At 41.6% G+C, this 13,745-nt stretch overlaps 1 protein-coding gene across 1 annotated transcript in view; it reads right to left on the bottom strand.

Moving 5' to 3' along the window:
- Window positions 1-13,071, bottom strand: part of LOC130912135 (protein-glutamine gamma-glutamyltransferase 5-like) — a 60,841-nt gene extending 47,770 nt beyond the window's left edge. The window contains exons 1-5 of the mRNA XM_057830000.1: window positions 13,050-13,071; window positions 12,046-12,240; window positions 765-1,001; window positions 572-690; window positions 348-476 (exon numbers count right to left, since the gene is read on the bottom strand). Coding sequence (XP_057685983.1) covers window positions 348-476; window positions 572-690; window positions 765-1,001; window positions 12,046-12,240; window positions 13,050-13,071 — 702 coding nt within the window. The remainder of the gene's footprint in view (window positions 1-347; window positions 477-571; window positions 691-764; window positions 1,002-12,045; window positions 12,241-13,049) is intronic.
- Window positions 13,072-13,745: the final 674 nt, after the last annotated feature.

The raw sequence follows: 13,745 nt of genomic DNA, 5'->3' as shown, positions 1-13,745 counted from the left end.
CCTGCGAACACCGGCTCAACAGGAGCCGTTTTAACGTGATACATTTTTTAAAAAATTAATTACCGCCGTTATCGGGATAAATTTGATAACTCTACCTTAAGCCTAAACTAAAGACTCTGGATGAGTGTAACATATTATGTCTGTAACGTTAAATACAATTAGAAAATGATATACTTAAAATATATATATATATATATATATATTTAAAAAAGCCATGTCCGATATTTTTTTGCCGATTCCGATACTTTGAAAATGACGTGATCGGACCCGATCGATCGGGATTGTGAGCAGGAGAAAAGAGTAGTGGGTATGTTTTGCATATTTTGTTGGTGTTGATTGTGTCTCACCATTGCACAGATGACCCTGCTCAGATAGGTCGGATCTGCTCGTAGAGCGTAGTCTTTTCTCCTATTGCTTAGGTGCTGGGGGCTGACCTGAAGCAACTGAAGACAAGCCTCAAGAACGCCAGGCTCATACTGTGTACACAGACATTGAGTCGCTGTGACCGAGTGGCTTCATCACAGGTGTTGTAGGAGTTTGACACATCTGGTATTTATATGTACACACACACCTGACCAAACAACCAGGGCCGCTGGTTATAGTTGAGGTCTGTACCCATGTAAATCACGCCATAATCACTCTTGACATATTCCTCTCGTTGAGCATCATTTGGCATGTACACTGGGTCCTCTTAAAGGTAAGCAGGAAATTTTGCTCATGACACTACCTTTTGGGAATGATCTGAAGTTAGCTAAGCTCCTCACCCTTGAGCCAAGGGTTGCACAGCAGCACAAACAGTCCTGCAACGTAGCTGCTTCTCTCGTGTGCGCCTTCAAAATGGACCATCAGGCGGTACTGTGCCACAGAGGACAGCACTGGTGCACAAATGTGGACGGTGACAACACAATGACCTATGTCGCCTGGGTTGATCCATGCTGACCATTTGTGCGGGTCGGACCCCTTGTTGTAGAATCGGACCAACATCTTGGCGGACATTTCACCTGCACGAGTGGGAAAAGGACTAGCATTTGTCCGGTGCTGATTGCTAACTATGTCAGTTCAGACATACCAAGGGAGAAAGAAAATTCAACTGTGGTTACAATATACTTGTCTTACATACTAATCTATGGTTAGTGCCAAATCTGCTTTTTGTCATTACAATTTCACAGCTGTAAAAACATTTAAACCAGTGGTGTCCAAACTATGGCTACTACTAAACAAAACTACTGCTTGCTTCCTAGTTTTTATTCAATTAAATTGTTTAGATGAAGCCCCGTGTAGCATCAACTTTCAGCCAACTGTACTGTTACATACAGTGTATCACAAAAGTGAGTACACCCCTCGCATTCCTGCAGATATTAAGATATTTCTTTTAATGGGACAAAACTGACAAAATGACACTTTGACACAATGAAAAGTGTGCAGCTTATATAATAGAATTAATTTATTTTCCCCTCAAAAGATATAAATATATAGCCATTAATATGTAAACCCCTGGCAAGAAAAGTGAGTACACCCCTTAGAAACTACGTCCATCCATCAATCCATCCATCATCTTCCGCTTGTTCCGAGGTCGGGTCGCGGGGACAGCAGCCACTACAGGGAAGCCCAGAGCTCCCTCTCCCCAGCCACTTCAACCAGCTCCTCAAGGCGCTCCCAGGCCAGCCGAGAGACATAGTCCCTCCAGCGTGCCCTGGGTCGTCCCCGGGGCCTTCTGCCGGTGGGACATGCCCGGAACACCTCTCCGGGAAGGCGTCCAGGAGGCATCCGAACCAGATGCCCGAGCCACCTCAGCTGGCTCCTCTCTTTGCGGAGGAGTAGCGGCTCGACGCCGAGTCCCTCCCGGATGACCGAGCTACTCACCCTTTCTCTAAGGGAGAGCCCGGACACCCTGCGGAGGAAACTCATTTCGGCCGCTTGTATCCGGGATCTTGTTCTTTCGGTCACGACCCACAGCTCGTGACCATAGGTGAGGGTAGGAACGTAGATCGACTGGTTAATCGAGAGCTTTGCCTTTCGGCTCAGCTCCTTCTTCACCACTAAGGACCGGTGCAGCGTCTGCGGACTATGCACTGCCTGTCCGCCTGTCAGTCTCCCGCTCCCTCCTACCATCACTCGTGAACAAAATCCCAAGATACTTAAACTCCTCCACTTGGGGCAGGATCTCATCCCCGACCCGGAGAGGGCACTTCACCCTTTTCTGACTGAGGACCATGGTCTCGGATTTGGAGGTGCTTATCTTCATCCCAACTGCCTCACACTCAGCTGCGAACCGCTCCAGAGAGAGTTGGAGGTCACGGCTTGATGACGCCAACAGTACTACATCATCTCCAAAAAGCAGAGATTCAATGCTGAGGTCACCAAACCAGACCCCCTCAATGCTTCGGCCGCGCCTAGAAATTCTGTCCATAAAAATTATGAACAGAATCGTTGACAAAGGGCAGCCTTGGCGGAGTCCAACCCTCACTGGGAACGAATTCGACTTACTGCCGGCAATGCAGATCAAACTTTGACACCGGTCGTACAGGGACTGAACAGCTCTTACCAAGGGGCTCGGTACCCCGTACTCCCAGAGCACCCCCCACAGAATACCCAGAGTATGCCCACATCTGCTCGCCGCCTCTCGCCGTGGGCAACTCCAAAGTGGAAGAGAGTCCAACCCCTCTCGAGAGGATTGGTACCAGAACCCAAGCTGTGTGTGGAGGAGAGTCCGACTATATCTAGTCGGAACTTCTCTGCCTCACACACCCGCTCAGGCTCCTTCCCTGCCAGAGTGGTGACATTCCATGTCCCAAGAGTTAGCTTCTGCAGCTGGGGGTCAGACCACCAAGGCTTTGGCTGCCGCCCAACTTCCTACGCACCCGACCCCTTTGGCCCCTCCCAAGGTGATGAGCCCATGGGAAGGGGAACCCACGTTGCCTTTTCGGGCTGTGCCCGGCCGGGCCCCATGGGGACAGGCCCAGCCACCAGATGCTTGCCTTCGAGCCCCACCTCCAGGCCTGGCTCCAGAGGGGGGCCCCGGTAACCAGCGTCCGGGCAAGGGAAACCCGAGTCCATTTTTATTACTCATCATAAGGAGTCGTTTTGAGCCATACTTTTGTCTGGCCCCTCACCTAGGACCTGTTTGCAATGGGTGACCCTACCAGGGGCTAAAAGCCCCAGACAACATCATTCAGATCATTGAGACACGCAAACCCCTCCACCACGATAAGGTGATGACTCACAGAGGGGTAGAAACTACGTACATCCCTAAATATCCAAATTGAGTACTGCTTGTCATTTTCCGTCCAAAATGTCCTGTGACTCGTTACAGGAGTGCTGTCAGCATTGCTGCAGAGATTGAAGAGGTGGGGGTCAGCCTGTTAGTGCTCAGACCATACGCCGCACTCTACATCAAATTGGTGTGCATGGCTGTCACCCCAGGAGGAAGTCTCTTCTGAAGACGGTACACAAGAAAGCCCACCCGTCTCATCAGACCATAGGACATGGTTCCAGTAATCCATGTGCTTTGTTTACATGTCTTCAGCAAACTGTTTGCAGGCTTTATTGTGTACCGTCTTCAGAAGAGGCTTTCTCCTGGGGTGACAGCCATGCACACCAATTTGATGTAGAGTGCGGCATACAGTCTGAGCACTAACAGGCTGACCCCCCCACCTCTTCAATCTCTGCAGCAATCCTGACAGCACTCCTGTATCGAGTCACATGACATTTTGGAGGGAAAATAACAAGCAGTACTCAATTTGGACATTTAGGGATGTACGTAGTTTCTAAGGGGTGTACTCACTTTTGTTGCCAGGGGTTTTTATATTAATGGCTATATTTTGAGTTATTTTGAGGGGAAAATAAGTTAACTCTATTACATAAGCTGCACAGACTACTTTTTGTTGTGTCAAAGTGTCATTTTGTCAGTGTTTTCCCATGAAAAGATATACTTAAATATCTGCAGGAATGTGAGGTGGTTACTCACTTTTGTGATAAACTGTATGTCAACACTTCGTATTGATTCATTTTCTCTATGACGCCATCATGAGGTTATAATGTAGAATTTGCTTATTTTCCACCACAACACAGCCTTCATTTTCTTGCATACTCAGTCTTAACACTAGATGAAGCTAGTCATTTTAACAGTGCCTCTCCATTAGCTCAGGAGTCAAAACCTTACATATTGAAATCAATGTAGGAAACAGCATAATTTCAGTATTTTGTTTTACATTATATGAAAAGAGTCCAATGTGACAACTTCAGCAATCTTGCTTATTTTCGTGACTGTTTTTATTTAACGCTGGACATTTTCTCTTTGTTGTGCAATGTTGGCTTCAATGCTGTAAATATAAATATTTTGCAATATCTTGACACCAGTGGCCTGTAGTACGAACGGAGTTCAACCTCCCCAGAAGTAATCCAGTTTACCACCAGGTAACCGGAGTTGACAAAACCTGGTTTTCTAGTTTGTTGTCAATCGGTGCTATGATGCTGACTATGAGGTTGATTAGTCGAACCTGTGTCAACCTAGTCAGAGTTACTGCGCGTTCACATAAAAGGGGGCGGAGACCAGAGTCAAACACTACTTGTGACGATGGCACGGGCACCTTACTTCACGGAGGAGGAATGCGCGATAATCATGCGGAGTTACGAGGAATTAAAATCCATCCTCACCGGAACCCAAAACCGCTTCGGCGAGTAGAGCGCGACTGGTCTGTTGGCAGCGAATTTACAGATTGTGTGATTTGTGAATGCGTCAATATGCCAGTTTACTTATGTCCATGACAGAAATAAAGCCTGCTGTCAGGACAATAAAATAAGATTTGGTACGTTAACTGTAAGAAATAATTTATGTGCATCACCACATGAACCAGGATGATTGTATGTTTAGTCCCATTGACTGTATGAATATGTATGTCCTTTTTTTTAGATTGGGCCTTAAAAAAATCCAGCCCAACCCGGCCCGAGCCCGATCAATTAACTTGATTTGCTGGCCTGAGCCCGAGCCCGACCCCCCCCCCCCCCCACCGAAATTTTATGTTATATTTGTGAGGACTCAGGAGAAGAAGGAAATGCGGGGATGCCATGCGCGGTAAATTAAACCCCATCTTTTGTAACGAAATCTCACAGTTAAACAAGACTGTAAGATGCATATTCAATAAACATTTATATCTTTTATATTTGTGTGTCTGTCCTATCAGTGGATTTGGCATTTATGTTAATCTCTTCGAGCTGGCAGAAAAAAACACAAGTTTTCTCAAAGTCTAAATAGTCTACATATTTTATTATTATAAATGCATTTACACAACGAAATAATGCTGGAAAAGTTCGTTAAATATATTTCTTGTATGAGAGCCAAACTCCACATTCGTTTACATTCAGCGAAGCCGACACAGGTTTCTGCATAGCATTTTCAACAATCAATTTGAAGCCTTTCCATTAAGCTTGAGAACGATAAACCGATACGACCGGATATCCAGTTTTACAGGTGAGAGATTCAGCTGTATCGATAATAAACAGGCATGAAAATGGGTCAGGGGTTAAAAAGGTGAGAAGGGTGTGGAGGAAATATATTCCAGTACACTGTATTGTACACCCCAACAAAATATTGAGCTCTGTCGACCCACACTGTGTTTCAGCAGGGCCATGCAGAGACCGGTGGAGGGGTGGGTGCTCGTAGATCAAAAGGGGCACATGAACAAGTATTTAATACACCTAAAAACAACATAACTTCAATTTTAACCAGCTTTAGATAATAATTGGCTGCGACTGTGACATACTTTAATTGGGAGGGGGCAACAGTGAATAGAAATCAAAACTGTCATCAACACTTTCTGGCTGTGACTCAGTCAGTCTGCCTCTTTTCTTCCTTCAACCTCTGCATCAAAACTTCCTTCCTCAACTTGTTCATCTGAGAACAAACCACATCAGATGGTCACTGAGCCACCAACAGCACAGTTTTCTTAAAACTATTATTTCATTATTATCCATACTTAAAAACTCTAGCACCTAATGATTAATAAAGCAGTGACATAAAACTCTTATAGAAAAATAACATTGTAATTGTGTTTATAATTGGATTTAATACCCGACTATCCTTGCAAACCTTTTCTTACCAGGTCTGCTATTCACCCAGCTGATGAGGTATCCACTGCCTTTAGCAGCCTCATCTAACTGCTTTTTTTTATCCCTCAATCTCCCTTCCCTACGACGCATGTCTATGTAATGAAATATAAATATTTAAACAAACAGACTCCCCGGTGGCTTTTAGTTTTAAAGCTTTCTTAATTTCTTTCTCACTCAATAACGATGGAGTTAGATTTGTGTTTTTATTATTCAATCAAAAAACAAAGTTACTTCTATCAAAAACAAAGTTGCTTCAATCAAAATACAGTATATACTTTTAATCCCAAAAAGTAGCTTCAATTAAAAAAAAAGTTTTTGATTGCAATAATAAATTTGAGACAAAAAAAGCATTTGAAAACTATTTTTCTTGATTGAAACAAATGTTTCCATTTAAGTAATGTTTTGCGTTTGGGCCACATTTTGGCTAGGACATTTGTGTCTTTATTATTCAATCAAATAAGTTGCTTCAAACAAAAAAATATATATAAAAAGAAAAACTTTGCACATGTGCCAATCACCGTTTACCAAAGCCTGAGAGGGTTTGAGTAGACTCACTATGAAGCTTTTAATAAAGCCAAGCATTTTCTAACTACTTTATTCTTGTTTTAAAATAATTCGGTGGGGCAGTAACATGTTTAAAACTTATCATAATTCTTACTTTTGAAGTGCTTGAAAACCATTTATAAATGATACTTTGGTGAAAAAAGTGGAAAAAACATGTCTTATATATATGTATCTTTTTTCCAATGTAAAATCTGAATAAATGCATTGAACACGCACAAAAAAATGGGGGGGGGGGGCGCTAATTCGCGGTTTTCGCTTATTGCGGCGGGTTCTGGTCCCCATTAACCGCGAAAAACGAGGGATCCCTGTATTTCTGAAAAGCTTTAAGAAGCAGGACTCATTCCCACCACTCGTCGGGCCGCTGTTGTGCCGACACCGGCCGTCAGCTCAAATCCAAGCCGAAAATAACGCGTCTCCGGCGGACGACGGGAGCGATGTGAGGCGCCCCCTCCATCCGAGAGAATGCCGCTTAATTTGACTCAACAGTGTGTTTCTTCGTTTATATTACCGTTAAATACACAAGCTTGACGCCAATTTAACGGGAGCTATTTTTTTTCATTGGAGATTTGGCTCGCTCTGGCAGTGTTCAACGCAAGCTGCAACGAATGGCAGTAACTTTTTTATATCGCAAAACGTGAAAACGATTGAAACCATTACTCACCAAATTCAATCTGCTGGCAAATACAGGCAAGTGTGTATGCTGCGCTTTGGTGTGCCCCAATGTGGATAAGGCCTGCTTTTTAGCTTTGCTCTCCGAGCACTCCATGTACACGCGTAAGGAATGCGCGCGTTTGGAATAATGGAACGCAGCTTGGGCCGATGATTGGTTCTCGTCAGCGAAGCATCTAGAAGGATTTGCTGACTGTGTTCTTAAGTGCTCAGTTTACGTACTAAGTTAATCACATGATGATAATAATAGTAATTAAATAAAACCTCCCGACCCCCCCCCCCTCCCAAAAAGAATTTCTCCTCGGATCTACGCAATTCATGTAGGTCGCCCTTTTTGACTTCAAAACGGCGAATTTCGCCGAAAGGTGAGAGATTTTCATGCCTGAATAAAGTTACCATTCGACAGTAATTAGCCATTAAATATTCAATGAACCGATAGTCGAGATAGAATTCGGCTATCGCGAGCACAAGAATCGGCTTTTAATGCCTAGTTCAATGTTCAATGCATTGCTTAATATGATAATAATTTAGCTTTTACCTCACATGCTGCGCTTGAGTCATTCACCACACAGCGCACTTAGAATGTGACCGCCGTCGTGGTTGCCTCAAATTCCCATTCATTACGGCAGAACCGCTAGTAGTCGCCGTCATTACAGGCGTGTCATAACAACACGAGAGCTAACAAAACCACTGTAAAGCACGCTCCGTAGCGTTCTCTTCACAGCCCAAAACGAAACTAGTAGTGTCAATGAAGCAACGTGCTAAAACAATGGACAGTTTGCGCACTCCGCCAGCGACGTGCAGCGATTGATTTTCAACGCACCCAGGAAAACAAAAGTCGGACTTTGAAGTGACGAAGGCAGCCAGATCTGTTCGCATGGAACAGAGCTAGTGTGAAGTGTGAAGCGGTACAGAGATCGTGAGTTTTAACCCTGAAAAATAACCCACTACAATGGTGGAAAGGGCGGCATATTGTTTCCCTGAAACGCAGTCTACTTAAACATGAAGATGTGGATCAGTTGATCTTCCTCAAGAAAAATCTGGCCTTCAAAAAAGATATAGACAGTGATGAGGAATAAAAAAAAATGTGGAAGCACAGGCATAAGTGAATGACTTTGCCGTGTATAAGGTTAAAGTAATGATTATAGACCTGTCTGTTTAAAATGCCATGTTTTTATTCCCCTAGTTATACCAGTGGTAAAGCATAATTTATCATTTATTTATGATAACACTAGCAGGTTTAATTCTTTTTTTCTAAAGCTGCTGCATATAATTAATATTTTTTGCTTGTAAGATGTTTACGTTGAAAGTTTGCACTTAAATTACTTACCTCTTGTGTTCAAAACACCAGGAAATACATTAATTAAATTACTGCACTTTATTGTTGTCTGTCACTGATGTTTTATTTTATTATCAATCCCATCCAATAAAATGACGGTCATATAGTAAGCTTTATTTTTTTTTTTTTTCATAAAAAAATAAAACATAACATTGGTATGAAATTTTGTTGTTTAATTTTTAATCTTTTTTTATATGTTAAAAATACAGTACTGTACGAACACACACAACAAATGTTTACTATCGTATCGTTTTCACTCGGTATCGAACCGTATCGTTCTTAAACTGTATCGAATCATATCGAATCGCTCGGCCCTAAGAATGTATCGTTTTATAATCTAATCTTAACCTGTGTATCTAGATACAAATCGAATCGGCTTCATGCCAGAGATTCCCAATCCTACTTTCCATACCCCACTCCGAATCGCACGGTATACAGTGTTCTTACCCAGATATTCAACATCACCGATGGAATGCATATGGCGGAAAACACTCAGGTGACTTGAAGTTCCACTCTGAGACTCCCAATTTGGCCAAATTTCAAAATTGTCCGATATGCATGTGTGATACATCATTGGAAAGCTTAAAATCTCCATTTTCTGGGGGAAGAAAAATTTTGAACAGGAGGGCTTTTTTTGGGGGGGGAAGTTTTTTAAACAGCAAAACCCTATCTGGAGGCGAGAGCACGCGAGAGCAGAATTACAGACGCCATGACTTTAACGAGATATTATCGCGTACTTACCTTGTTTCTATCCAAAAACTCCATGTAGCATGTATCACTGAGTGTCAAGACACAGTTGCGAATGCCCACAGCTGGATTTTTGGGGGATTTTATGGGCGAAACATGGCAATATAACAAGGGTCGCGATGCAGAAATCGCAGACATCAAAGGAGAGGTCGAGATTTTCTTTTTGATATATTTACCCCTTTAAACGTTTTTTTTTTTCTTAAATTTTTCTTTGTATGGATCGATTATTTATCATCTAACATATCGGAGAAAATGTGACAGTAACAAAAAAAAATACAATTAAGTGATAGTTATGAGGTAGATATGACTTTTTTATAGACGCCATTTTTTTCATTGTGACGTCATTTGTTTAAAATATGCGAGTGAATAATTTTGTGGTCTTTTTTTTTTTAAACAATATATTAGACATCAATTAATGATTCTCAGCTAAAAATGACAGACATTTTGAATAATAAATATAATTACCTTAGTTTTATGGCTAGGTTAAAACAAAAGCGGTTGCGCGACGTCTGTAAACGGGGGTTTTCAGGGTAAAACGGACAAATTAAAACTAGTTCGGGGGCTTAATGCCTCATGAATCTGCTATGGCAGCATATAGATTTGTTCTATCAAACACAACAGTTGTTTTGGCTTAAAATACAGCACTTTTAAAGAGGAGTGCAAGAGCAGAAACTGCTTTTTCAGTCTTGTCTGTGTTTTCCGCCATACATTGTCCCTGGTGAAAGAGCGCAAGGACAGGCACGCAATCTGCGTGGTTGTGAGGGCCTGACTTCGGCGGGTTAAATTTGTGATGTCCGCCGCGATCAGCTGGCACAGCTAACGAATTCCCTCAGCTGAAAATCTATATCTTTCATGGAGAACATCGTACGGGTACGCCAGCGGATTCTGGCGGTTTCCAAATACCCGTGCCCTCCGAAGAGAGCCCCCCACAATCTGCTCGCCAATGTCGTACGGGTTGTCCAGGTACGCTTTCATTGTCAAGAGGACACGTCCGCGGAGGACTGCTGTTTGAATAGAGCGTGATTAATCGGAATCCTGGGGTTAAGCAAGATCTAACTCTGAGACGACCAGGTCTGACGTGTGGCGTGTGTTGCCAAGGCAACACTCTCCGGTTCCAACATATCCACCTTTCGTAGTCTTGCTTAGCTGAGAAGATAGGTCGCACGTGATGAAGTTACTCTCGAAGTTACCCTGCTAAGCCAGAAAACCGGCTTTGTAGTATAGGCCACTGTTGTGCTAGCATAGCAGATGTTTTGTTACAGGTTGACGGCCTGGTAATTTGCCACTCAGAATGTTGTTGTTCTTGTGGACACCAACTTTGAAGTCCTACTCCTCGTTCATTAGTGAACAGATGCTCTTGAAACTCGGTAGCTAAGTAGATTTGGCAAGTATTTATCAATCTTGGGGGCCTGTTTTTTTTTTTTTTTTTTTTTAAACTAGTTAACACTAATATATTCTAAAGTTAATAGTTTAAAATAAATAACAAATTAAAAAGGAAGGGTTTCAAGTGGGGTTGTTCCGATCATGTTTTTTTGCTCCCGATCCGATCCCGATCGTTTTAGTTTGAGTATCTGCCGATCCTGATATTTCCCGATCCAATTGCTTTTTTTTGCTCCAGATTCAATTCCAATCATTCCCGATAATTTTTCCCGATCATATACATTTTGGCAATGCATTAAGGAAAAAATGAATAAAACTCGGACGAATCGATACATTCAACATACAGTACATAAGTACTGTATTTGTTTATTATGACAATAAATCCTCAAGATGGCATTTACATTATTAACATTCTTTCTGTGAGAGGGATCCACGGATAGAAAGAATTAAAAGATAAATGTGACTGTATATTGTGACTAAATATTTCCATCTAGTGTATTTGTTGAGTTTTCAGTAAATGATACTGCAGCCATTTAACTTCTGCCCAAATGCATGATGGGAAGTGCAACCATGACTGTGCGTAGGGGCACCAATTGATATATCTTCTCTGCGTTGGGAAAGAAAATAGGGTGTTAAGAAAATGATCAACTACTACCTTTCTTCCCCACATTGATTCCCACGTTATTTTTAATTGCTGAGAGAGGTATTGTAAGGCTTTAGCCACATAAAAAATGGCTCCAAAGGCTGTCAAAATTCTCTCTACTCATTATACGCTGCCTTTTAGCGCTATCTATAGGCAAAACGGCGTCTTTATAAATTGTACGCGACAATGCGTGAGTGCAGCGCATGCGTTAATTATTTAATGTGATTAATTGTAACAAATTAATTACTGCCGTTAACGCGATAAATTTGATAGCCCTACTTTAAGCCAAAACTAAAGACTGATGAATGTAAGACATTAAATGTTAAATACAATTAGAAAACGATTTATTTAAAAAAAAATATATATATATACTATAAAAAGGCATGTCCGATATTTTTTTGCAGATTCCGATACTTTGAAAATGACGTGATCTTTAGTTTCAAGTGGGCCCTTGCATCCTTTTATATATGGTAGCCCACTGAGAAAAAAGTTTGGACACCCCCACTGATTTAAATGATTGTTGACCCCGGAAAAACAAAATAAAAAATGTGGTGTGGATGGTGCCCATTGGTTTTTTTGGCATGTATCAAATCACCTAGTACAACCTGCAGCACCAGATACTCTTGTTTTGGGTTCCACATCCTTCCGTGAAACCTCAGCGTTACTTTGAAGGGCTTCCCTCGCCGGACCACCAGGTATTTGTTGCTGAGCCCCTGAGTCTCATGAGAAATGTGGTTCTCCTGAATATCAAAATTGACCAATTGCAGGCGGTTTTGGCCTCTGGGTGGGCCTATAAAGAAGACAACAATGTTACCCCTTGGCTCAAGTACTGATCTAATACAGTGATATCATAATAACACGCAGTTTTGGCACCAGCAGTGTTGAGTCATAACTGAAAAACCTAGTGTATACAGCTGCTCATGTTTATTGTACTAATTTCTTTCTTCATTTTTAGCATTAAAATTTCACAATAATCAATTATCAATCAAGATAATGTGAAAAGTAGGACATATACACAAAAATGTTATTCTACTAGTAAAATGGATACATGATGTAAGCTATAAATCTTGCTTTTCCACTCGAATATTTACTTTTTCAAACAAACTCATGACCTTCCATACTGTATATCATGAATGTCACTCTTGCAGGAAATATTTGTGGTTGAATCTTTGTTTAAATTCGAAAATTTCCTTTATTTAGTACCTGAGATGCAAAATCACTTTTGCATTAAAAAATTAAATTTAAAAAATCTAAGCCACCAACTGTATATACAATACAAAAATATACTAATATTTCTACGTGTGACTTGAGAAATTGGCGTTATAATCAGATCCGTAGTACCACACTCCATCAAGAATTTACTGGTCGGTGAACAATAAAAAACAAGAGTACATGCTCACACCCACTTGTTTAATAATATCTGCATAATAAAATCTGGAATGCAAGAAATGTGTCACCACACAGCAGCTCAAAAGCCATATAGCATTCAAATAAAGGCTCATCAAAAGATTAAAAAAATAGAAGATGAATAAAGGATCCGCTTCTCGAAATATCGAACAAAAGAGGAAAGGTATGTGTGGATTGCTATATGGAGCTCACCTGTCTGGGGAGTTGACTCCATGGTTAAGAGTGAGAGGAATGACACGCAACATCGAGTAGTAATACTGTAAGACTCCGCCCAGCTGGTGATTATTATCTCACTTTTCTCCATTTGAGCATTTGGCAAGGACAAAAAAATATATCAATCATTTAACTCTATTCAGTCACAATTAGACAACGTCACCATGAAACTTTTCAACTATTTGAAACGTGCACATACTGCCCGTAGTTGGCGGGAATAGGCTCCAGCACCCTCGTGAAGAAAAGCGGCATGGAAAATGAATGAATGAATGACATGCAACGCATGCTTGACCTTACTTGACCCCACTTTGCTGACACCGCCCGGTGACACAAAGACATTTTGGTGCATTCCAAATACATGCATGTTTGATGCATGAACACAGAATTGTCTTTCAGTGATAGAGCATTAATGTCATAAGCGGATTTTCAGGGGGGCCCAGGGCCTCCCTGGTGGCCGAAAAGTGTCACTGCATGTACAGTGGGGACAACAAGTATTTGATACACCGCCGATTTTGCTGGTTTTCCCACTTGCAAAGCATGTAGAGGTCTTTAATTTGTATCATAAATTCTCTTCAACTGTGGGGGACGGAGTCTAATACAAAAAAACAGAAAATTACGTTGTATGATTTTTAAACAATAAATTTGCATTTAATCGCATGAAATAAGTATTTGATA

This window comes from Corythoichthys intestinalis, chromosome 2 (genome assembly GCF_030265065.1).
Source record: "Corythoichthys intestinalis isolate RoL2023-P3 chromosome 2, ASM3026506v1, whole genome shotgun sequence".
Taxonomy (NCBI): domain Eukaryota; kingdom Metazoa; phylum Chordata; class Actinopteri; order Syngnathiformes; family Syngnathidae; genus Corythoichthys; species Corythoichthys intestinalis.
This window is presented reverse-complemented; position numbering and strand designations above follow the sequence as displayed.